General features: G+C 51.2%; 1 protein-coding gene across 2 annotated transcripts in view; it reads right to left on the bottom strand.

Annotated features, from left to right (window-relative positions):
- Positions 1-2,668: 2,668 nt before the first annotated feature.
- Positions 2,669-25,592, bottom strand: part of IDH1 (isocitrate dehydrogenase (NADP(+)) 1) — a 34,974-nt gene continuing 12,050 nt past the window's right edge. For both annotated transcript variants that reach the window (XM_075933827.1, XM_075933828.1), the window contains 5 exons: positions 23,932-24,109; positions 22,577-22,728; positions 18,178-18,318; positions 16,668-16,830; positions 2,669-3,562 (listed from right to left, as the gene is read on the bottom strand). In XM_075933827.1, the coding sequence (XP_075789942.1) occupies positions 3,469-3,562; positions 16,668-16,830; positions 18,178-18,318; positions 22,577-22,728; positions 23,932-24,109 (728 nt within the window). In that variant the 3' untranslated portion in view covers positions 2,669-3,468. The remainder of the gene's footprint in view (positions 3,563-16,667; positions 16,831-18,177; positions 18,319-22,576; positions 22,729-23,931; positions 24,110-25,592) is intronic.

Genomic DNA, 25,592 nt, shown 5'->3' with positions numbered 1-25,592 from the left:
ACACAATACTCCAGATGTGGCCTCACCAGAGCTGAATAAAGGGGAATAATCACATCTCTAGAACTGCTGGTAATGCTCTTCTTAATGCAACGTAATATGCCATTCGCCTTCTTGGCTACAAGGGCACACTGTTGACTCATATCTAGCTTCTCATCCACTGTAACCCCCTGGTCCTTTTCTGCAGAACTACTACTTAGCTGGTTGGTCCCCAGCCTGTAACAATGCTTGGGATTCTTCCATCCCAAGTGGAGGACTCTGCACTTGTCCTTGTTGAACCTCATCAGATTTTTTGTGGCCCAATCCTCCAATTTGTCTAAGTCACTCTGGACCCTATCTTTACCCTCAAGCACATCTGCCTCTCCCCCTAGCTTAGTGTCATCTGCAAACTTGCTGAGGGTGCAATCCATCCCCTCATTCAGGTCATTAAATAAAGATATTGAACAAAACCAGTCCTAGAACTGAACCTTGGGGCACTCCCTAGAAACCGACCGCCATCCTGACATCAAACCAATGATCACTACGCGCTGGACCCGGCCTTTTAGCCATCTTTCTATCCATCTTCCCGTCCATTTATCCAATCCACATTTCCTTAACTTGCTGGCAAGAATATTATGGGAGACCGTATCAAAAGCCTTGCTAAAGTCAAGGTATATCACATCCACTGACTTTCCCATGTCTACAGAGCCAGTTACCTCATCATAGAAGCTAATCAGATTGGTCAGGCATGACTTGCCCTTTCTGAATCCATGCTGACTATTCCTGATCACTTTCCTCTCTTCCAAGTGCCTCAAAATAGATTCCTTAAGGATCCCTTCCATGAGTTTTTCAGGAACTGAGGTAAGACTGACTGGCCTATAGTTCTTTGGATTGTCCTTCTTCCCTTTTTTGAAGATGGGCACTACGTTTGCCTTTTTCTAATCATCGGGGTATGTTCTCGATCGTCACGATTTTTCAAAGATAATGGCCAAAGGCTTGTCAATGACATTTGCCAACTCCCTTGGATGTATTAAGTCCGGACCCATGGATTTATGTAAGTTTAGCTTTTCTAAATAGTTCCTAACCTGTTCTTTATCCACCAAGGGCTGTCCACCTTCATTCCATCTTGCGTCACTAAGCGCACGTTGGCCCTGACTTGTGCTATGGTGCAGGGATGATGCCCCGTGGTGACCAGTCCCTGGGCCAGGTGCTCATAAATGTCCACATTCCTGCAGCGTGTTTGCAGGGCCTGCAGAGCTTCCTCCTGGGACCAGAGCTCCAGCAGGTTTTTTATTTCGGGGCCAGAGCAGGCTGGTGTCTGCCTATTGGTGCCCCTGGGTGGGTCCTTGTCTCTGTCCCAAGAAGGGCCAGGGGGGCCTTGAAGCTGGGCCCGGGCTAGCACCGCTACTCTGGCTAGCTGCCGGACAGCAAGGCTTGTCTGGGTGCCTGTGCCTTTAAAAGGCTGCGACCAGGAACTACAGACGTGCTCTACCCGTAAAAGCTGGACTGTCCACCAGGGCTTCTTCCTGGAGGCCTTTTTTGTGGACAGAACTCGCTCCCTACATCCACACTTACCTTTTGTCAACATAACTAGGTCAACAAAGGCGTTATGCCTCATAAAAGGAGGTTTACAGCCGTCGCCAAAACTGCTGCGTTCTGTCGACTTACTGTCAACAGAACGTGGCGGTAGTGTAGACGCACGTATAGTTTTGTCGACAAAAGGCAACTTTTGTCGACAAAACCCTGTTGTCTAGACACACCTGTTTATATATCTAAACTGCTGGTGAAGGCCATTAGCGGTACGTAAGGAATTTAATGGGCCGATACTTATGACAATGATCTGTGACTAATCTTGCTTTTTCTGTAAGCCTGAACTGTGACTGGTCCTGCCAAGACAAGCAGCTAGGTCATCTGATGCTGGAACAGATTTCAGATGTAGCACTTTTCCATGGGGGTGTGAAAGGGCTGAAACTGAACACAAAGGATTCCCTCCTTGGGCAAAATCTATGTATTGGAAGGAAACCAAATAATATGGGCACCAAGATACCTCCTGTTTACCACCAAGATGACTGCTGGAAACATACAAGACTAAACAAGGGGAAGGATCATGACCAAGCTAGGAGGCAGCCTCGCTTGTGAGAAAAGACTATTAGAAGTATTAGTAGATTTCTGGTCCCACTGGGGCTGTACATCCAAGTGCTGTTTCAAGTCCCTGTGACTGAGCCTGCCCAGAGCTGAGCTGCTCTGTCTGTTTTGCTGTTGGCTGGGACCTCAACTGTGTTCCTTTGCTGGGGGAGATCAGAGGTGCTGGCTCAGCAGGACAGGCTGGTGGGGTGCCCAGAGAGCAGACAGGTGGGTGGGCTCAGTAGGATGATCATTCCATCAAGTGACAGTCTTGAGTTGTTTGTCACCAAAACCCGTCACAACCTTATTAGCAAGCAGTAGCCTTTCAATATGAATTATGTGATTTTACCCCTTCAGTATGATATCTTTAACTCTTGCTTCATGAAATCTACCTCAGCATTAATGGGGTGGATAGGCTGTGGAGAGATGCAGTTAAACAGATTTATTTTGATTAATTTGGTTTTCTTCCCTCACACACAAAAGAAGAGACAAGAGGATGTTAGTTCTGGTTTTATTCTAGTCCGAACCAAAATATCCTTCAAGGAAAAAAAAAGACCCATGGCCGGAATAGTGTCTCACAATTAAACTTTAATGCTGAACACTGAAGTGTCATAATGTTCTAAGAGACTGAATAAGAAGCATTCAGCTGCCTGAAGAAAGCAGCTTTGAAACAGGGGCACTGTTAGGAGATAACAATTCACAGGCCTCACATACAGTAAGAAGGGTGTCTAATGAAGGATACAGCCTGCTCCCTCTCCACCCCCATGCCACACCAGTGGCTGAGTAGCCTTTTCTACTAGAGAACTGAAACAAGCTTCCAGCAGTAAGTGATCTCTCTCTGCTAAAGCTCTGATTCAAATAACCTTTCACCACCAAGCTATGGCGCTCTGGTTCCCATGAATGTAGAAGTTGATGTAATGCATTCATAAGACAGACTACTGGAATAATGGAGTTTAGTGTATGGCTGGTACAGTCAGTGTATGTTGCTGGAAAGGAGAGGACTGTTCCAGTTTTTACATGTCTATTGTACACTAGGTTTAACCACTCACGTACCATCTTCTGATTTTGGATTTTGAAGTGAGGCAGAAAAGGGAAAAATTATGCAGTAGTGAGGGATAAATCAAGAAGGGGGAAGCCCTAGCGTCCTCTGAATATTGGTAGGTATCCTACCACATTCAGATGGCTGGTAAAATAGACCCCTACAACCACAGAAGTTAATAGGTTAAAAGATAAGTTTTTAAACAGGGTTCATTTAAAAAGGGTGACATCGTTGATTCTCCCAGTACTGTGAAATGTTACACACCACAGTGTAAGCCAGTCACCAAACTGAGGCGAGTTACTCAGGAGTGTCTTCCTTGATGTCTGACCTTACAGTTTGGGCTGCGAGGCTAGTTTCAGACTCAAGTTTTCAGCAAGCTTCTCCATGAACTCAAAGGTGTTCAAGTAGTCAGAACGCTTCACACTGTGGAGGGAAAAAAAACACAACTACCTTGATGCTCTCCTGTACCAAGGTTAAAGGAAAAAATGCTCTTCAGGCTTTGATGAGTTCTAATTACGCAGGACATATATCCCGATTTTACCAGGACAGTCCTGAATTTAAATACTCTGTCCCGGTGCCCCATCAAGTACAGCCTCTCTCCGAGTTATGAACGAGTTACGGACCAAACACTTGGCCGTAACTCGATCTGTTCATAACTCAGGCCCCACTGAGTTACACACGACTGCGCTGTTCGTAAGTGCAGGTCGCGTTCGTAACTCAGGGACCGCCTTTACAACTGCTCCATGGGAGCTTTAGTTGTAAATGCGAACAGTCATAACTCCACCGTTTGCTACTCGGGGATCAGCTGTAGAGAAATGTCCAGCGGGGCTTTCCAGGACATTTCACTACCCGATGGGGACACCAGCTTGTGGGAAGAAACGACCAAGAAATGGTGCCACACCATTGCTCCTTGTGCAGCGCAACAGCCTCCTCCCACTCCTCCCCAGCAAGGCACGTAGGCAGCTCCACTGACGCTTTGCCACTGGGCAGCCGGGCCGGCTGCTGGTGGCATGTGGCCCTTCCCTCTCCACTTCCACCCCCTTTCCCTCCTCCCCCCCCCCCCCCACCCCGCGCAACCACCTCTGCTGCATGGGGTCCTGGTCTGGCGGCACTACCTCCTCCTCCTCCGAGCCACCTTGGAGCCCAGCAAGAGCTGTAGAGAGCCAGGCTTGGGTGTTACAGGGTAGGGCATGCTTGGGCTCAGCTGGTGCTGAGACTTGAGTGGAGGCTGCCCAGGATGCTATTTTTAGTACCACAGTCAGGGTCCCCGCAGGCAGCCCCGGCTCCACCTGGAGTCAAATGGCAGCTGTACAAGGTGCATTCCAGCTGAAGCAGCCTCACCAGCTGGAGCTAGGCAGCCTGTGGGGACTGGGACCACGGTACTAAAAACAGCACCACGGGCAGCATCTGCTCCAGTCGCAGTACATGGTCCCTCCATGGGAGCATCTGGGGATGGACTGCAGTAATAAAAATAGCACCGCAGCCCCCGCTCCAACCGCCACAAACTGCTTTCCATGCCGAAGGCAGAAGGTGAGGGAAGGGGCAGAGGAAGAACTAAGAGGAAGGTGTGGGTGAAGAGAGGAAGAGGCTTGTGCTGAGGGAAAAGGGGGGGGCAGGGCAGGAGAAAAAAGGGGAAGTCACCAAGGGGCAGACAAATGCCAGGGGGGCAAGAGGAGACAATGAGGAAAAGGGTGGAAGGGGGGAACAGGAGGGAAGGTGTCAAGAGAGGGTGGGAGAAGGGAGGGGACAGGGTGATGCTGGGAGAGGGTGGAACAATGGGGGCAAGAAGGAGGAAGGAGAAAAGGGAGGAGTGGGTGCTAGGAGAAGGGGCTGAAAGGAGGGGTGGGCATAAGGAAGGCTGGGGATGGAGCAAGTCACGTGTGAGGAGAACTGGGGCAGAAGGTGGTGAGGGGGTGGGCACCAGGGAGAAAGAGGGCAAGGGCAGTGGGAGATGAGGGAAGCACCAGGAAGGTGCAGGTGAAAGGGAAGTGGCAGGTGCCAGGGGACCATGGGGGAGAGGCAGAAGGGCAGACACATGGAAGGGAGAGACGGGCACCAGAGGAGAGAGGCAGGGCAGGTGGGTAGAGGGAGGTGTTAGGAAGGGGATGGGGAGGGGTAGCTCACATGATCAGTGGGGGGCTAGAGGAGGAGTGAGCACAGGGGTCAGAGAAAGGCTGGTGCAGGGGAGGGACGCAGGTCCCCAAAGGACTGAGGGGAGTGAGAAGGGCAGGAGCCAGGACAGCAGAGGAGGGTGAGGGGTGGGAGGCAGCAGCACCAGAGGAGCGGGGGGGGGGGGGGGGGGGAAAGGGCAGGGTAGGAGACATGGCAGCAGAGGGAAAAGGGAGAGGTTTATAAGATATTTATTATTAACCTGGGTGCCACAGTGGCACATTCAAACAAGTGTACATGAATTCAATACTGGTGCTCAAGACAAAATTCACTCTGCTCATGGGAGGAAAATCTTAGAGGGAACACTTCTCTTAGCTCCTCCCCCCAAGTTAATGCAATGCAAATTGGGTTAATACAATTGCAGGATAGTTCCTGTGGGGGCCAAACCCATCCCTATTGGTAGAGGACAGTGGGAGGAGTTCTTAGAGGAGTCACATGACACCTTTTACTTCTGGTCTTGTGTCCATCTTGATCATGGGAGTACTACTTCCAGGGGCAGGATTTCTTGTAGCAAGGGGCGTAGCTAATGGGGTCAGAGGACATGGCTAACGTGTCCCTAGTTTTGGTTCCGAAAATATGGTCACCATAGTTAGAATGTGACTAAAAAGAGGCGCATCAGACACTGCTGCATAGGTTAATTCAGTGCAAGGACCTTTATAATAAGATGAAGGGGCGTGACACCAAGTGCTAGGCAACAACACCTATTGTGTAGAGTCCCTACCACAGTCTTAGTGGAGGAGCTACTCAGCCCATGGCTCAACATTTTGGAGGACAAAAAATGAAAAAAAAAGACAGGAGTAAAGTCACAGGGCCAAAATCAGGGATCCAGAAGGGGACACTGAGCAGAGAACCCCAGACAGCACCTGCTATTCAAAGGTGTCTAGGGAGCTGACGGATGTGGCCCAGAGGTGATCAAAAGGAGATCACAGAGCAGCTTCCCACTCAGCATCCTCCTCTTGCTTTTATAGATGGCTACTTTGGCCAGTGCTCGTAGACGGTTGGAGGAGGTGGTCTTGTGACTTCATAGGGCCATGTATAGGGCGTGCATATATTCTTGAGGAGACAGAAAAAGGGCTGAAACTTGGCATGCTGCATCTGAATGTGCACCAGGTGTTAGGACATAGATATTCAGGCCTGCTTGTAGAAGCATGACTCTCTAAGAACAAGGAATCGATACCCAGCCTATCTGTCGGAGTCCTTTTTCTTAAGATAAGGGTTTTGGCACATTCCAAACCAGTCCAAAGCATTCATATTGAAATAACACATTCCAACAATTGGGGCTGTTCCAGATAAAGGGAAGAGCCTAGAAATTTAAGTTGATAGCTTTCTGTCTGGCAATGACCCACTCCTCATCTCTATTGCTTATCTGCATGGTCTGACTGGTTCTCTGACTGGTTTCTGTCTCCTGGATGATTAATTTTGCTGGGTGTAAACCAATTAAGGTGGTGGGATATAATTGGTTAGATAATCATGTTACAATATGTTAGGGTTGCTCTTTCTAAATGTACATGGGACAAATATGAAGGGAGGGGGAAAGCAGGGAAAAAAGGAAAGTAAAGTGGGTTCACACTTGCTAGAAGCTAACCCCCATAAACATCAAATGACTTGTACCTCTGGACCTCAGGTCTTGCTAGTTTCTGTTCTCTGCTCCTCACATGAAGTGGGAGGGTGAAGGGATAAGCCCTGTAGTCTGAGGGCCTCCCTGATGTCACAAAAGAGAGAGGTGTCAGGGAGGGAGGTGAACCACAGAAGGTACAGGGCCATATTCATAGCTCCAGCTGATAGCCCCAGTGGGCTGTGGGACTAAAGGGGGAATACAAGTTGGCCGACTGGGATTCCTCACCTCTACAGTATGTCAGGGCCAGACAGTATGGTGAGGAAATGGAACGTGTAGAACATGAGTGTGGAAAGCAGTTCTCTAGGCATGGTGCGGAAATTAACCCGCTCCATAAGTGAGCCAGCTGCAGATGAAGAGGCTGGAGGTTTTCCAATAACGAGGGCAAGAGGAGAAGGATGGTGGGGAGCACTTCCAGGACAGACAAACTGCAGCTGCATTTAAGATTCATGTACAATAACTTGTCAAATTAAACATGCTTCAGCATAATCTAAAGCAACTTCATTTCTCATTAGGAAGTCACACAGTTAGGTGTATTTAGTGCCTTTCAGCGATGCAGGCAGCAGCATTAAAATGAAGCCACTGCAGGAGTGGAGCAGACACATAGATACCAGTGTACTATGATGGGTGCCAACAATAAAGGAAGGAGAAAATATCTGGATAAAAAGAGAAGGACAAATCCTTCTTCCTAGGAGAAGAACAGCAATTCTCACCCATCCTTGGAAAAGTTGCAAAACTGGCTCTGATTTTCATCAGTAAAAAAAGAGTGGCAAGTGGAGGCTTGACTCAGGTATTACAGTTCAGAGTGGAAGTGGAGGTACAGCAGCCAGCCCAAGAGATTGTAGCTAGTCTTAGCCCATACAATTCACAATTCTCCTCAGTCCCTTGGGAAAAGGTGGACGCATGGCCAACTCATGTTGAGCGGAATGGTTTAGTCCTGTATGTTACCTTATTAGGGATGTTAAATAACCGTTAATTGAATAGTCGAGTAACCTCATGAATTCTAACGGTCAGTTGACTGCTCTATAGCACCTGGGGGCGGGGCCGGCAGCCAGTGCGCTCCAGCTCCACTTCCAAGGAACCCCCTGCCATTCCTTGCAGGTGTTAGGCAGGAGCTGGTCTTCAAGGGGAGCCAGTTTAAAAACCAAAGGCAGCACCGCAAGGTGGCAGCAGCCCCCATCTGTGGTGCGAGATGGAACAGAGCCAGGCTGCCTGCCAGCCCAGCTCCTAATACACTTTCAATGCAGAGCTGCAGCAGGGGTAGGCACCGGACCTGTCGCAAGCCAGGACTGAGCCAGGCTGCTGGCCAGCCTGCTAGAACATTTACTTTGGGGGGGAAGACGGGGATGTGTGTAGTCTACAGCATTACCTATAAGCTTTTGCTTATTGGTTAATCGACTACATCAGGGTGGCCAACCCATTCCAGACAAAGAGCCACAATAGCAGTGGAGACAGTGTGAAGAGCCAGGGCAAAGTTGTTGAGAAAAAAAAATACACCCTGCTGGGGGAAATAGCTGTTGGTTAGCAATTTTTCCCTGGGTCTTCGCGGCCCTACCTTTTTTTTGTTTGTTTGCCTCAACAACGTTGCCCCCAAAAAAGCACTGGGAAGGGGTGAGAGGTGCAGGCTCTGGAAGGGAATTTGGGTGCAGGAGTAGAAGAGAAGAGGATGCTGGCTCAGGGAGGGGGCTCTAGGCTGGGGAGTGTTGGACTCAGGTGGAAGGTTGGGGTGCTGAGCAAGCCAGGGCTTGTGGCTGTGAGGGTGCAGGAGTTTGGGCTGGGGTGTATGAGGGGCTCAGGACACAGGTTTGCAGGGTGTGAACGGTGCAGGAGTGTTGTGGCAGAAGACTGGGGATGTGAGAGGCTCAGGACAGAAGGCTTCAGTGTAGGACAGGCTCAGGTTTGGAGTCTGAGGGGTGCAGGAGTGTTATGATGCTGCAGCCAGATGGGGGCTTGTTGGCCAGGTTTCATTTTTAAAGTCAGTTGGGGCCACACAAGTGAGATACCAAAAAAAAAAACCCCTCAACCCCTCCCCCCCTCCCAAGCCTCACTAATGTGGCCCCAACTGTGCTGGTAGGGTGCTGGTGGATGCTGGGGCAGGGTACTCATGGTGGGTGGATGGGGGGACAGAGACAGCTGGGGCCAGTACCTGGGGATCCCAAGTCTCAAGAAGCGTGCGGGCTGCTCCTCCCCTCCCTAAACAGCTCGTGCGCTTCTTGAAATGCCCAGTATGTCGCTCTGCCAGGGACTTCCTTCCCCCCAGGTGCCTGCCTGTGCAGGGTGTGTGTGTGTGTAGGAGTATCAGAGCTGTATTCCAGCTCCAACTTTTCAGGAAGCGCATGCTCTTCCTCTGCTCCCCATGACAGCTGCGTGCTTCCTGAGAAGTTGGAGAGGGTATGCAGTCTCAGGATTCCTATTCCCTCCCTGCGCAGGCAGGTAGCAGGGGGAAAAGTCCCCAGTGGTGTGACAGACCCGGCACTGTGAAGAACAAGTCATGCCAAACTAATCTGATAGCTTTCTTTGATAGGATAATGAGCCTTGTGGATAAGGGAGAAGCGGTGGATGTCATATACCTAGACTTTAGTAAGGCATTTGATACGGTCTCGCATGATATTCTTATTGATAAACTTGGCAAATATAACAGACAGGGCCACGATAAGGTGGGTGCATAATTGGCTGGATAACCGTAGTCAGAGAGTTGTTGTTAACGGTTCTAAATCCTGCTGGAAAGGGATAACAAGTGGAGTTCCTCAAGGGTCTGTTTTGGGACCCGTACTGTTCAATATCTTCATCAATGACGTAGATATTGGGATACAGTGAACCCTCGTTTATCGCGGTAGATAGGTTCCAAACCCGACCGCGATAGTTGAAAATCCGCGAAGTAGGGACACCATATTTAACATGTATACAGCGAGCCCTCGCTACTTCGCGGTTCGACCATCGCGGATTCACGTATATACATAATGTAATGAAAAAAGTCCGCGAAGTCGTGAATCCGCGATGGTCGAACCGCGAAGTAGCGAGGGCTCACTGTAGAGAGTACACTTATTAAGTTTGCAGATGATACCAAACTGGGTGGGGTTGCAACTTCTTTGGAGGATAGGGACATAATTCAAAATGACCTTAGCAAGTTAGAGAAATGGTCAGAGGTAAACAGGATGAAGTTTAATAAAGAGAAATGCAAAGTACTCCACTTAGGAAGGAACAATCAGTTCCATACATACAAGATGGGAAGCGACTGTCTAGGAAGGAGCATGGCGGAAAGGGATCTAGGGGTCATAGTGGACCACAAGTTGAATATGAGTCAACAATGTGATGCTGTTGCAAAAAAAGCAAATATGATTCTAGGTTGTATCAACAGGTGTGTTGTAAGCAAAACTCGTGAAGTCATTCTGCCACTCTACTCTGCACTAGTTAGGCCTCAGCTGGAGTACTGTGTCCAGTTCTGGGCGCCACAATTCAAGAAAGATGTAGAGAAATTGGAAAGGGTACAGAGAAGAGCGACAAGAATGATTAAAGGTTTAGAGAACATGACCTATGACACCAGGCTTCATGAACTGGGCTTGTTTAGTTTGGAAAAAAGAAGATTAAGGGGGGACATGATAGCGGTTTTCAAATACCTAAAAGGGTGTCACAAGGAGGAAGGAGAAAATTTGTTCCTCTTGGTTTCTGAGGACAGGACAAGGAGTAATGGGCTTAAAGTGCAGCAGGGGAGGTTTAGATTGGACATTAGGAAAAAATTCCTAACTGTCAGGGTGGTCAAATATTGGAATAAATTGCCAAAGGAGGTGGTGGAATCTCCCTCTCTGGAGATATTTAAGAACAGGTTAGCTAGACATCTGTCAGGGATGGTGTAGACGGAGCTTGGTCCTGCCTTGAGGGCGGGGGGCTGGACTCGATGACCTCTTGAGGTCCCTTTCAGTCCTATTATTCTATGATTCTATGATTTCAAGAAGCGTGCCAGCTGTTTAGGGGAGGGGAAGAGCATATTGCTCTAACCCAGTCCCCCTCCCCTTCCCCAGAGCCAGGCACCTCCCCCCCCCCGCCGCTCTACCGCAATCCCCCTCTCCTCCCCTTCCCCAAAGCCAAGCACACACACCCCCAACCCAATCCCCCTCTACTCCCCTTCCCCAAAGCCAGGCACCCCCCCACACCCAATCCCCCTCTCCGCCCCTTCCCAAAAGCCAGGCATGCCACCCGCCAACCCAATCCCCCTCTCCGCCCCTTCCCCAAAGCCAGGCACCCACACCCCCCCAACCCAATCCCCCTCTCTGCCCCTTCCCCAAAGCCAGGCACCCCCCCCAACCCAATCCCCCTCTCCGCCCCTTCCCCAAAGCCAGGCACACACACCCCCCCAACCCAATCCCCCTCTCCGCCCCTTCCCCAAAGCCAGGCACACACACACACCCAACCCAATCCCCCTCTCCGCCCCTTCCCCAAAGCCAGGCACCCCCCCCAAACCCAATCCCCCTCTCCGCCCCTTCCCCAAAGCCAGGCACACACACCCCCAACCCAATCCCCCTTTTTCTCCTTCCCCAAAGCCAGGCATACCACCCGCCAACCCAATCCCCCTCTCCTCCCCTTCCCCAAAGCCAGGCACCCCCCCCCCCAACCCAATCCCCCTCTCTGCCCCTTCCCCAAAGCCAGGCACACACACCCCCCCAACCCAATCCCCCTCTCCGCCCCTTCCCCAAAGCCAGGCACACACACCCCCCCAACCCAATCCCCCTCTCCGCCCCTTCCCCAAAGCCAGGCACACACCCCCCCCCCCAACCCAATCCCCCTCTCCGCCCCTTCCCCAAAGCCAGGCACCCCACCCAACCCAATCCCCCTCTCCGCCCCTTCCCCAAAGCCAGGCACACACACCCCCAACCCAATCCCCCTTTTTCTCCTTCCCCAAAGCCAGGCACACACACCCCCAACCCAATCCCCCTCTCCGCCCCTTCCCCAAAGCCAGGCACACACACCCCCCCAACCCAATCCCCCTCTCCGCCCCTTCCCCAAAGCCAGGCACACCCCCCCCCCCAACCCAATCCCCCTCTCCGCCCCTTCCCCAAAGCCAGGCACCCCACCCAACCCAATCCCCCTCTCCGCCCCTTCCCCAAAGCCAGGCACACACACCCCCAACCCAATCCCCCTTTTTCTCCTTCCCCAAAGCCAGGCACACACACCCCCAACCCAATCCCCCTCTCCGCCCCTTCCCCAAAGCCAGGCATACCACCCGCCAACCCAATCCCCCTCTCCTCCCCTTCCCCAAAGCCAGGCACACCCCCCCAACCCAATCCCCCTCTCCGCCCCTTCCCCAAAGCCAGGCATACCACCCCCAGCCCAATGCCCTTCTCCTCCCCTTCCCCAAAGCCAGGCACACCCCCCCCAAACCAATCCCCCTCTCCTCTCCTTCCCCAAAGCCAGGCACACCCCCCGCCCCAACCCAATCCCCCTCTCCTCCCCTTCCCCAAAGCCAGGCATACCACCCGCCAACCCAATCCCCCTCTCCGCCTCTTCCCCAAAGCCAGGCATACCACCCGCCAACCCAATCCCCCTCTCCGCCCCTTCCCCAAAGCCAGGCATACCACCCGCCAACCCAATCCCCCTCTCCTCCCCTTCCCCAAAGCCAGGCATACTACCCGCCAACCCAATCCTCTCTCCTCCCCTTCCCCAAAGCCAGGCACACCCCCCCAACCCAATCCCCCTCTCCGCCCCTTCCCCAAAGCCAGGCACACACACCCCCAACCCAATCCCCGTCTCCGCCCCTTCCCCAAAGCCAGGCACACACCCCCAACACAATCCCCCTCTCCTCCCCTTCCCCAAAGCCAGGCATACCACCCGCCAACCCAATCCCCTCTCCTCCCCTTCCCCAAAGGCAGGCACACCCCCCCAACCCAATCCCCCTCTCCTCCTCTTCCCCAAAGCCAGGCATACCACCTGCCAACCCAATCCCCCTCTCCGCCCCTTCCCCAAAGCCAGGCACACACCCCCCCCCAACCCAATCCCCCTCTCCGCCCCTTCCCCAAAGCCAGGCACACACACCCCCCCAACCCAATCCCCCTTTTTCCCCTTCCCCAAAGCCAGGCACATACACCCCCAACCCAATCCCCCTCTCCGCCCCTTCCCCAAAGCCAGGCACACACCCCCAACCCAATCCCCCTCTCCGCCCCTTCCCCAAAGCCAGGAACACCCCCCCCCCAAATCAATCCCCCTCTCCTCCCCTTCCCCAGAGCCAGGCACACCCCCCCAGCCCAATCCCCTTCTCCTCCCCTTCCCCAAAGCCAGGCACACCACCCCCCAAACCCAATCCCCCTCTCCGCCCCTTCCCCAAAGCCAGGCATACCACCCGCCAACCCAATCCCCCTCTCCTCCCCTTCCCCAAAGCCAGGCACACCCCCCCAACCCAATCCCCCTCTCCGCCCCTTCCCCAAAGCCAGGCATACCACCCCCAGCCCAATGCCCTTCTCCTCCCCTTCCCCAAAGCCAGGCACACCCCCCCAAACCAATCCCCCTCTCCTCTCCTTCCCCAAAGCCAGGCATATCACCCGCCAACCCAATCCCCCTCTCCGCCTCTTCCCCAAAGCCAGGCATAGCACCCGCCAACCCAATCCCCCTCCCCAAAGCCAGGCATACCACCTGCCAACCCAATCCCCCTCCCCAAAGCCAGGCATACCACCCGCCAACCCAATCCCCCTCTCCGCCCCTTCCCCAAAGCCAGGCATACCACCTGCCAACCCAATCCCCCTCCCCTCCCCTTCCCCAAAGCCAGGCATACCACCCGCCAACGCAATCCCCTCTCCTCTCCTTCCCCAAAGCCAGGCATACCACCCGCCAACCCAATCCCCCTCTCCGCCCCTTCCCCAAAGCCAGGCATACCACCTGCCAACCCAATCCCCCTCCCCTCCTCTTCCCCAAAGCCAGGCATACCACCCGCCAACGCAATCCCCTCTCCTCCCCTTCCCCAAAGCCAGGCACACCCCCCCAACCCAATCCCCCTCTCCTGCCCTTCCCCAAAGCCAGGCATACCACCTGCCAACCCAATCCCCCTCTCCGCCCCTTCCCCAAAGCCAGGCACACCCCCCCAACCCAATCCCCCTCTCCGCCCCTTCCCCAAAGCCAGGCACAGACACCCCCCCAACCCAATCCCCCTCTCCGCCCCTTCCCCAATGCCAGGCACACACACACCCCCAACCCAATCCCCCTTTTTCCCCTTCCCCAAAGCCAGGCACACACACCCCCAACCCAATCCCCCTCTCCGCCCCTTCCCCAAAGCCAGGCACACACACCCCCAACCCAATCCCCCTCTCCGCCCCTTTCCCAAAGCCAGGCACACCCCCCCAACCCAATCCCCCTCTCCGCCCCTTCCCCAAAGCCAGGCACACCCCCCCAACCCAATCCCCCTCTCCTCCCCTTCCCCAAAGCCAGGCATACCACCTGCCAACCCAATCCCCCTCTCCTCCCCTTCCCCAAAGCCAGGCATACCACCTGCCAACCCAATCCCCCTCTCCTCCCCTTCCCCAAAGCCAGGCATACCACCCGCCAACCCAATCCCCTCTCCTCCCCTTCCCCAAAGCCAGGCACACCCCCCCAACCCAATCCCCCTCTCCTCCCCTTCCCCAAAGCCAGGCACAGACACCCCCCCAACCCAATCCCCCTCTCCGCCCCTTCCCCAAAGCCAGGCACACACACCCCCCCAACCCAATCCCCCTCTCCGCCCCTTCCCCAAAGCCAGGCACACACACCCCCCCAACCCAATCTCCCTCTCCTCCCCCTCCCCAAAGCCAGGCATACCACCCGCCAACCCAGCCCCCCTCTCCGCTCCTTCCCCAAAGCCAGGCATACCACCCGCCAACCCAATCCCCCTCCCCAAAGCCAGGCATACTACCCGCCAACCCAATCTCCCTCTCCGCCCCATCCCCAAAGCCAGGCATACCACCCGCCAACCCAATCCCCTCTCCTCCCTTTCCCCAAAGCCAGGCACACCCCCCCAACCCAATCCCCCTCTCTTCCCCTTCCCCAAAGCCAGGCACACCCCCTGCCAACCCAATCCCCCTCTCCGCCCCTTCCCCAAAGCCAGGCACACCCCCCCCCAACCCAATCTCCCTCTCCTCCCCTTCCCCAAAGCCAGGCATACCACCCGCCAACCCAACCCCCCTCTCCGCCTCTTCCCCAAAGCCAGGCATACCATCCGCCAACCCAATCCCCCTCTCCGCTCCTTCCCCAAAGCCAGGCATACCACCCGCCAACCCAATCCCTCTCTCCTCCCCTTCCCCAAAGCCAGGCATACCACTCGCCTACCCAATCCCCTCTCCTCCCCTTCCCCAAAGCCAGGCACACCACCCGCCAACCCAATCCCCTCTCCTCCCCTTCCCCAAAGCCAGGCACACCCCCCCAACCCAATCCCCCTCTCCGCCCCTTCCCCAAAGCCAGGCATACCATCCGCCAACCCAATCCCCTCTCCTCCCCTTCCCCAAAGCCAGGCACACCCCCCCCAACCCAATCCCCCTCTCCTCCCCTTCCCCAAAGCCAGGCATACCACCTGCCAACCCAATCCCCCTCTCTGCCCCTTCCCCAAAGCCAGGCACACCCCCCCCCACCCACTCCCCCTCTCCGCCCCTTCCCTAAAGCCAGGCATACCACCCGCCAACCCAATCCTCTTACCCCCGCTCTAATCTAATTCTCAGGTCCCAGAGCTGCCGCCACAGCCAGGTGTCTCCCTCCAGGCCTTGGGGCACATGCACTGAGTGGCCGGCTTTGAGCATGAGCTGGCTGGGATGCCGTGCGCAACCCAATCCCCCTTCCTTTTCTCTTCCTTCCCCTTCCCCAGACACCTCCCCTCCCTGCTATAACCCAATCCCCCTCCCCCGCAACCTTATGCTTGGGTCCCGGAGCCAGAGCTGCTGTGTCGCATCCAGGACACCATGCACACTGCTCTCCTCTCCCCACCTGATCCCCTTCTCAAGAACCAGGCATCTATCCCCACCCCTCCAAATTTATGCCTGGAGCCGCTGCCTGTGCTCAGCCTGGCCGTGCGAGCGGCTGACCTGAGCGGTTCCAGGTTCTGTCCTGGTTCTGTCAGGAGCTGCAATTTTTGTTGTGGCTTGCGAGCCTCGGGTTGGCCACTCCTGGACTACATTATTACATCCCTACTGTATATCCAGCAAATATGGTAGCAAGACCATCCCAACATCCTTAACAAAAGAGCTAGTTCACCATGGAGAAACATGTTAAGGAGAGAATTGTCAGAGTACTGTAGATGAGTAATAGATTTTTGGAGATTTAAAATCCAGGCCTTCATACTAGTGCAGTTCACACTTGTATTCAATAAAAGAAAGTGTCAATGTAAGATAGTCGTTCCACAATAACTGTCTCCCAGTCTGTTCTGATCAACCTGGGTTCTTATACAGTTTGGCCCGACAGGATGGATTACTTTAGATTGTAAGCTCTTGGCAGCAGGGACTGCCTCTCCATCATGACATCTGACCTTCAGTTCCCTGCCTGTAAAATGGGGTTAATGATGGTAACTTCCTTTGTGCAGTGCTTTGAGATCTAAAAATGAAGAGCCAGCTACTATTATTATCCTGTTCTTATACAGCACATCACCTAAAGAGGTCCTGGCCCATAGCCATTACAGTAATACAAATAATAAACCTACCCCACACCAGTCTGCTGTTCACTACTGGTGACTACAGGGCTTAACAACCATGCTAATGTCCAGTGTAAAGCAGTTTCAAGATAGTATGCATTATCTGCACTTACTTAGGCAAACCTTTAATGCAAGCAGCTAAGTCCTTTGTCATGAAGCCAGCCTCTATCGTCTCTACACAGACCTCTTCCAAGGCATTGGCAAAATTCTGGAGGTCAGTGTTGTTATCCAGTTTAGCTCGGTGAGCTAGTCCTCTAGTCCATGCAAAAATGGAGGCTGAGGAGAAAGAGTGTAATTGTATGCTGAAACAATATGATAATGAGGCTGCATTTTTCAGCACTGTTACAACAAACTAAGAAAGAAAGAACAACTGATGAAGCTAAAATTTCAGTGAAAATCTGGAGTGGGAACAGGATTGACTTCATGTCACTGCCTCTTCCTTGCTTCTTGAAAGCAACCTACTCCTATCTTTTATTATGCTCCAGTATCTCTTTCACTCCTCTCTGTGGCACATGATGAAGATGAACAAAGATTAACATGAGGAGCTACAAGCAATTAAACATCCAATTATTAAACACCATATAAACAGGAATCTCATTACTTCCCTTGAATATAACATCATATTTCTCAGTGCAATTGCAGAGTATGTTTTAGCATGATTTTTAGGGCTTGAATATACATCCCCTTGGGCTGTGTCTAGGCTACATGCCTCTGTAGTGAGGCATGTAGATTAGACACATAGGCAAAGGCAAATGAAGCCGTGATTTAAATGATCACGGCTTCATTTACATTTACATGGCTGCCGCGCTGAGCCGACAAACAGCTGATCAGCTGTTTGTCCGCTCAGCGCGCTAGTCTGGACGCTCCCCTGCCGACATCAAAGCCCTTTGTCGGCAGCCCCGTTATTCCTCATGGGATGAGGTTTACCGGGGCTGCCGACAAAGGGCTTTGATGTCGGCAGGGGAGCGTCCAGACTAGCACGACGGGCAGACAAACAGCTGATCAGCTGTTTGTCGGCTCAGCGCAGCAGCCATGTAAATGTAAATGAAGCCGCGATCATTTAAATCGCAGCTTCATTTGCCTTTGCCAAAACAACAAATCTACATGGCTCCGTCGACGGAGCTGTATGAACTTGCCATACACTAACTGCTCATATGGTCCCTGCTGCTAAAAGTTCCTAATGTGCTTTAATCTATCCAGAAGCACACAAGGGTACTCATAAGTGCATGGAACCAAGGTCCACATGGACACTTAATGCAGATAGATTTATATCCTGGCTTGCTGAGAACTAACCGTTCATATAAACAAACCTATACTCTGCTCACTTGTGCCTATCAGCTGTGTACACCTATCTGAGTTGAAAGTAAAAGAACTCATGGTGCCATTGTGACACCGTTAATGAACAGATGGCCAAACATTCATAGGCCAGATTGCACATACTGTTCATCACTCCCCTCCATTCAGTTCCAAGCTGCTTGTGCTGTGTACTTGCAGAAGTACCTAGTAAGCTGTACAAACGATCATGCACCTAGCAGGAATTTGCAGAAACAGCAACACTGATGTTCTCAGTCTTAACTACTCCTTACATGAAGTGATCAGTCAAAGAAGCATAAGGCATCTTACCAATGGGATTTGTGGAAGTTTCTTGACCCTTCTGATACATGCGATAGTGACGTGTCACTGTGCCATGAGCAGCTTCAGCTTCCACGGTCTTGCCATCTGGGCAGATCAGTACACTGGTCATCATCCCCAGAGAGCCATACCCTGCAAGTTAAAATCAAATGGATCAAGTCTTCCTCTGAAAACCCTGACTCTGCTAAAGCGGCACCATTTTGCCAAGCCACAAAGGAAGCCAAATACACAAGAATATTCTGTGTAACAGTCATACATTAAACCCACTTGTTCAGTTCTGACTTAGGAAGCTGCTCTTAAGACTCTGAACAATAGAAGTTATTCACCAAGGCCATAGAAAGCTGCAGACATTTTGTCCCAATTCAAACAAATTCATATTCACCATAATCAGCCACTTTTTTTCTGTCAATGAGCTCATAGTCTGTGACCACCGTTTTTCTCCCACTAACTCCCAAAGCAAAATAAGAGTCACTCAAAATTGTAAGGCAGCACAGGAAAAACACGGCAAGGCTGTTTGAGACTGCATTTGATTTCACACCTTCTGATCCCAACAAGAGTAGTAATTCAATTTTCCTGAGGGAGACTCATATTTCCCCTAGGGAACAAAAGCAATGGGCCTTTAAAAAAAAACAAAACAAAAAAAAAAAACCCCAGCTAGCTGCAGTGGCAGGAACGGAATATTCACTGAAGAGGGGCATGCACAGAGATAGAAAGGGGAAATGAGGGAAGGCGCAGAGACTTGGCTGGGGAAGGGGGAAAGTGGGGATCCTACCTGCCCCCAGGCCCATTCCAGCCCCATCTGGGTCTCGCTTCCTGCAGTAGCTGCTTCAGCTCCGTCTCCCCGCTTGCTCCCTGCCCACTGCCTGCTTTGCAAAGGTTGCTCCAGCTCCAGTGTGGATTCTGCTCTAGCCTTCCCTTGTTGCAGTGTGCGCAAGTTTGAGTAGGACAAAGCCCTCCCAGTATTTCCACTGTGGCAGCCCTAGCTCCTCCAGGCCCCCTCCATGGCTCTACTGCCATGTTCATGAATACTGCTGTCAATCCTTATTCCCCACACCTATCCTGTCACTTCCATCTCCTTTCCTCGAGAGAAAAGGCTTTTGGGGTAGGAGGAGAAACATGCTTTTGTAGAGAAATTTAAATTTCTGGTCTATGCCACACCTGATCATCTCAGGTACTCTCAGCCAGGTCCTCCGCTGATACAAAGTGACATGCTCTAGAAATGTCAAAGCACTACACTCAGGTATACCAACTAAGGCCTGCCTCTCTGTGCCTAATAGACTAGGCTTTGAGTTTACATGCCGTCTCCTTGGGAGGATCACAAATTATTTCAGAAACATGGATAAGTTCCATCTTGCAACCTGTGTGTGGCAGGCAAATATTCTCCTCCTCCCCAATTTAGAGGAGACAGGCATAGAAAGATTGAAGGGCTTGCCTAATATCACATGGATCCAGTGGCTTCGATGCACCTATAGTCTCTTGACTTCCTATCATCTGCCACATGAATGGGTGGATTAATGCAGAGACAAACCAGGCACATCAGGGAAAGGGGCCAAAATCATAGGCGAGCATCCTCCTTCTCCAATGCTTTGCCCCACCAAGGGGGGCAACAGCAGCCTCTCACCGTGGCACCACAACTATCCCAGCCTGACATGGAGGGGACACCCCAGAGGCAGAGAAGAAATTGAAAAGTGAACTCTCTCTGCCGCAGAGGTTCTTGTCCCACAGGTCTAGTCATGGCTCCCGACCCCAGGCACTGCGGGATGCAACCTGGTACATGAGGTTACAGCACCAGTCAGGTTTGGCCCCGTTGCCCCTCCAGTGGGAGGAAAGAGGCTGGGCCAAACCTGACTGAAACCTCATGCACCAGATCACAATGCCAGGAGCAGGGCCTAGCCCAGTAAGACAGGAACTATCACTGTGGACAAGGTCTCCCCAACCCTCTCGCTCTCTGGAGCCTAGGGTGACCAGATAGCCAGAGTGACAAATCAGAATGGGTGGTGGGGGGGGGGGGAGAGGTAATAGGCTCTTATACAAACCAAAACCCTGAATACTGTGACTCTCCCTATAAAATTGGGACATCTGGTCCCCTATCAGAGCCTCCCCCTGCACCGGGCCAAGAAAAATGTACGTTTGCTTAGGGTCAGGTGATGTATCATTTTTCCTTCTCCTATGTTCCTTCAGCATTTAGGGTCCAAACCTGCAAGGTCCCAACGGGTGGAACTCCCACACTTGAGCAGATGTTCAATGAGCCTTACAACTTAATGGATCAGGCCCATACCCTGGGTTGGAATGTTCCTTCCCACAAAAAGAGCCACAGGAGAGAGCCCCAGGGAACAGAAAAACAAACAAACGAACAAACACACAAAACCTGTTATCCCGGTGCCATCCCCTCTGGTGGGAGGAGCTTGTGAAACTGGGAGCTCATGTCACCTTCTCACTTTCCAGGTCTCTGAGATCTGGGTCACTGGAAGCTTCTTGGGGCAAGGAACAAGGATCCCTCTAAGTTTTGTGTGAGGCAAAGTTTGCTGACGGTGCTAAAGAAAGAACACTACTCAACTCATATTCTTCCTGCGAGTGCCAACCACATGCCAACAGGCCACACCTTTGCATAGGAGCTATTTTAATCATGTCAATATCGGTCTGTCTCTTGGCCTTTCAGTTACATTTTTATGTCATTAAAATATCATCTCTGCTCCTGGGGCACTTTCTCCAGGGGTTAAGTCATGCAAGCATTTTGGTGACCAAATCCCAGCTACAGGTGCATGCACTTTGGGTTTAAGCCATTGGAAGTTGTAGCACTGGAATAGCCATCACACAAAGAAGTCTCTATCAAACATACACCACCACTGAGATTCTCTTTTTAAAGCAGGGGATGGGGGGAACCTTGGCCCCCAGTTTGCTTGGATCTGGCCCCTAACACTCAGGGCTCCCCTCCCAGCATTGAGGAGCTGGTACTTTAGCCCCACAGAGCAGCAGCACTGGGTCCTGGCTGCCAGAGGAGAGGGGGATGGGTGAACAAAGCCCCAAGCCTCAGGGCCTGGCGTCAGGCAAGCCAGGGCCGGATCCAATCCATGGGCTCTGCCTGGCAGAGAGAGAAAGTGGCTCTGCTCCTTCCCCCACCCCCAGCTGGGGAAACAGCAGTGCATCAAAGTGCTGCCTGGAGGCTTCCCCCCCATCCCCTCTTGCGCCCCCCTCTGTCCCCTCTAATTAGCTGTAATCATGGCCACTAGAAGCACAGCAGGGGGCAATGCCTAGAAGCAGCAATGGAGGAGAGGGACAAAGCCATGTGAATCCCCAGGGAGCTGTAGCAGGCAAGGACCTCCTCCCTCACTGCCCAGACCCTGCACCACAAACCCACTTCCCAACTGTCCCCTTTGACATACTGAACCCTTCATTTTGGTCATCCCAGAGCCCAGGGAGGTCCACAAAATCTACTAACCCAGCTCCCCACAAGGCTTTGGTGTGTGAGGGGAACGTAGGGAGTGTCTTTCTGCTTCTCAGGGTTTATGTTTCTTCTCACTTTTGTACAGCCCCAACCCAAGAAAGGTTCCCCACTCTAGTTTTAAAGCAAGGTTTTGCACCTCAGACTTAGGTTTCCTGAGTCTATGAACTGCAAACAGTTCTGAGATTAAGTAGTGGTTCTTGCATAAACATATGCATGGATACATAGCATGATATACACAGCAGTGTGAGGCTGGTGGCCATACTAATACTTAGAACCCTACCGATTTCATAGCCATGAAAAATGCAAACTGGATCGTGAAATAAGCCCTTCCCTGTGAAATATGATGTCTCCTTACTCCTAGGATCACCCCATCAGAGCGGGCTTCCTAGCTCCAATTTGGCAGGGGAAGGGCAGGACTTGTCCCTCCTCTGCAAACTGTTCTGGCAGTGGGAACGGGGGACCAGACTCACTTCTGGGTACACCTCTCCCCACTGGAAGATGTTGTCTGGGCACTGGACAGCAGCCTGAGGTTCCTGCAGCTGAATATGGAGCACATTCTGTAGTTGTGCAGAGAGAGCAAGTATTGTCCCTCGTAAGCTGGCCAGGACTAGCAGCAGGGATCCCAAGGCTGGAGTGCTCCCCACAGCACAAGGGAGATCAGACCCACTTCTATCTTTTGTGGCTGCAGGAAGCTCTGCAGTTGCTGCCCTCATAGCGCAGCTCAGAAGGCAGCACAGAAGTGAAAGTGGCAATCCCATGGCTTTCCTATAGCAGGGTTGTGATATTACTCCCCCCCCCCCCACTTCATCTTTTGAGTCAGCAGGGACCTCAGTTAGAAAACTGAAAATGCAAAAATTACCAATTGTCAAATCCTATGGGTGTGAAATGGGTAAGGCTGTATCGCTGCTTATCTCAATAACATGCTGCAATACGAACAGGTCATACCTTGTGCAACAGAGTCAGACTGCACATCTCCATCATAATTCTTACAGGCCCAGATAAAGCCACCTTCGGACTTCAGGGCTTGAGCCACCATGTCATCAATGAGTCTATGCTCATACCAGATCTTCAGGGCTTCAAACTGGGACCTGTATTCCCTTGAACAGAAGAAAATCACCTTGTAGCTTCTGGCAATTACAATTCCAACCAGTGGAACATGCAAGCAAAAGGCTGAAATCCTCACGTTGCATGAGGAAATGGGAAAGGAAAGGGCCTGTGGGCTTGGTTGAAGATGTTTATGAGCCTTGAACAGCTCTGAAGAGACAGTATGTACACGATACAGCATTTTGCTCCTGGATTTTATAGGTTTTTATGAAGCAAGCATATAAAGATGGAATGTGACCAGTCATAGTAGTGGAAAAAAAGACTAACCAGTGGCTGAACTCCTGAAATGTGTGACAAAGAGCAAACATAAAGGAAATGATGTATAAGAATTCATTAAGAATCAGTAGGCCCAGTGATGCTCTCTCTTACACCAAGTGAAATCAACAGCAACTCAGCTGCAGTGAAGGAGATTAGAATGAGAAGAGAATATGGCTTCATGCTTCAGAAACCAATTTAAGGTAAATTTTGCATGATTTTATTTCTGGGGTCAAATGGAGTCTAACAATCAAGGACTGCCATTGTTAATTAGGAGAGCTGTGGAGCAAGATAATTTTTGTAAGAAAGGCCTAACAACAATTTACCAAAAATCTAGACACATTTCCTTTTTATATCGCAAGCCATTTTAAGAGTACACAGGAGTACATTTTAAAGACGAATGTACTTACAAAGCTACTAAAAATTAGTGAGGTTCAAATTAGGGATGTAAAATCCTGTTTAATCAGATAAACAGTCCCTCCTCCCCCTCAACATGGTACAGCAAGCTAGTCCAACCCAGCCAGACCCGCCCACTGCATGGAAGCCCCCGCCTGTTCCAGCTCTGCTAGACAGCCAGTTAACTATAACTAGTATCACCAGTGAGGGTGATGCTTACTGATTAACAATTCACATCCCTTGTTCAAATTCTAGAACAAATACCCAGAGATTTTCTATGACTCCATCCAAATCTCCAGAGCTTTGTTTTTATCATCATCATTAGTGTCCATCTGCACTGGTATCTAAGGCACATGCTTGGTGCTCCCTCCCAACTTCAATAAAAGTGGTGAGCACTAAGCACTTCCCAGGAGGTGCTGGGCACTTCTCAGGTTTAGGCTCTGAATGAATGGAGGGGTTCACAAAGAATAAGAGAACAATTTTTCTACTACAGAAAAAGAGCTCTGGAAGAGAAAAACTGGTAGTAAAAAATCTTTACTAGTTACTTTTCATAGATTTCTTGAAAGATGTCTTTAAAGCGTCCGTCATATCTCTTCAGAATAGTGTTCTTGGTGCTCATGTACAGGGGCCAGCCCTTAGATAATGCCATCTGGAAGGAACTATGTGCAAAATCCCTGATGGACTGATCAAGGTTATACATTCCCATTGCTACACCACCACAGCCTATCAGCAAAGGGAGAAAAGAGAACAGTAAATAAGAATTAACTACAACACTGACTAAAAATCCCATCCCATTTCTACCAGAATGATATAGACTTCCCAGCCAGCAGTCTGGAATCCTCGGCAGGCTGCCTTTCCTGATACAGTTCTAGAGACTGTGATGTATACCAGGATGGAATCAGTTACAAATAGAACTCTTCCTCCCACATGGGCATTGTTTGTCTAATTCACTCAGCACAATGAGGATTGCATCTAGGGATGTTTGCTCGTGCATTGTTATGCTTAAGCAAGTTTTTACATGGCTAGTAGTTCTTCAGCTACGGTCCAGATCTTCTCATAGAAAAAAAAACAACATGGAAAAGGAAACTGCTGTGGGAGATCCCTATCTCATTGAGGTAGAAGTTGTCTGCCAGGCTTAAGCACTGGCAGCATGGGTAAAGGCTGTGGGACCTGCTCCATCCATACTTGGTGGGCCCCAGGAATCCACAGTCATCTGTGGAGGCCCTACATCTCTCCACTGGCTCAGGTCTCAGTGCAGCCTTTCCTGACACAAGTTTATTGTGAATAGACTGCCTGGTATACTCTCTCTGGTTACTAGAACCTCTCAAGGACTATATAGTAGAGACAACATAGCCTTGAAAAGTATTCTGATTAGATTGTGCATGGCCTTGTGCTTGTCTGAGGAGAAAAACAGGAAACTTGTTCATATCCTCTACTCCACTGCCTACAATCCTTTCCTCAGTATGGACCTTGGGAGGACAAAGCCAGTCAGCCAAGGAAATACAATAGCCCCAAACTCCTCCTGTCATCTCTTCTGGCCTGAATAATAGAAGGATTGGCTTCACAGCAGCACTCATGCTAAATTGGAAAATTTACTAGAGGCTGTTATATCTGCCATGAGTTTGATCAAACTAAACACACTGGAATGGTCAGTTATCAATGAAAAGAATGAGATTCCTGGGCTGACTGTGTTTCCACTTAAATCAATCCCACTGATATCAATAAGGCAGTTTCCACTGACTGATGTCTATGGGAGTCTTTTTGTTGACTTCAATAAGAATTGGTTAGACTAGAGCCATTAGTGAAAATCTCGCAATGGACTCATTCTTATCCAAATGCCTTACACTTTCACTATAATTTAAAAGCAAAGTTACCATTGGCTTAAATGGGAGGTTTGCCTGAGGCCTAATTTGAAATGCCTCACTGGCCAAAGTATTTTTCACTAAGCTTTTATGACAATGTTCCTCATTGTAGGGAGGTATCATGCTGGCAACCAAAACATACTTTTGGAAGGAGTGCCTCATAAAACAAGTTAAATATGTTTTCCTGGTAATAACAGAAATTAGGGATGTCAATGTGTAGACAACTACACAACTAACCAATAAGCCTGGGCTTATCGGTTAATCCTGTCGACTACATGCATCCCCTCACTCCTTGCTGCCTCTCTATCAGAGACAGCAGGGGTGGGGAAGGTGGGAGCCAGTGC

Source organism: Pelodiscus sinensis, chromosome 7, assembly GCF_049634645.1.
Source record: "Pelodiscus sinensis isolate JC-2024 chromosome 7, ASM4963464v1, whole genome shotgun sequence".
In the NCBI taxonomy this organism is placed as follows: Eukaryota; Metazoa; Chordata; order Testudines; family Trionychidae; genus Pelodiscus; species Pelodiscus sinensis.
The sequence above is the reverse complement of the archived record's forward strand: the minus strand, read 5'-3'. Positions and strand labels throughout refer to the sequence as shown.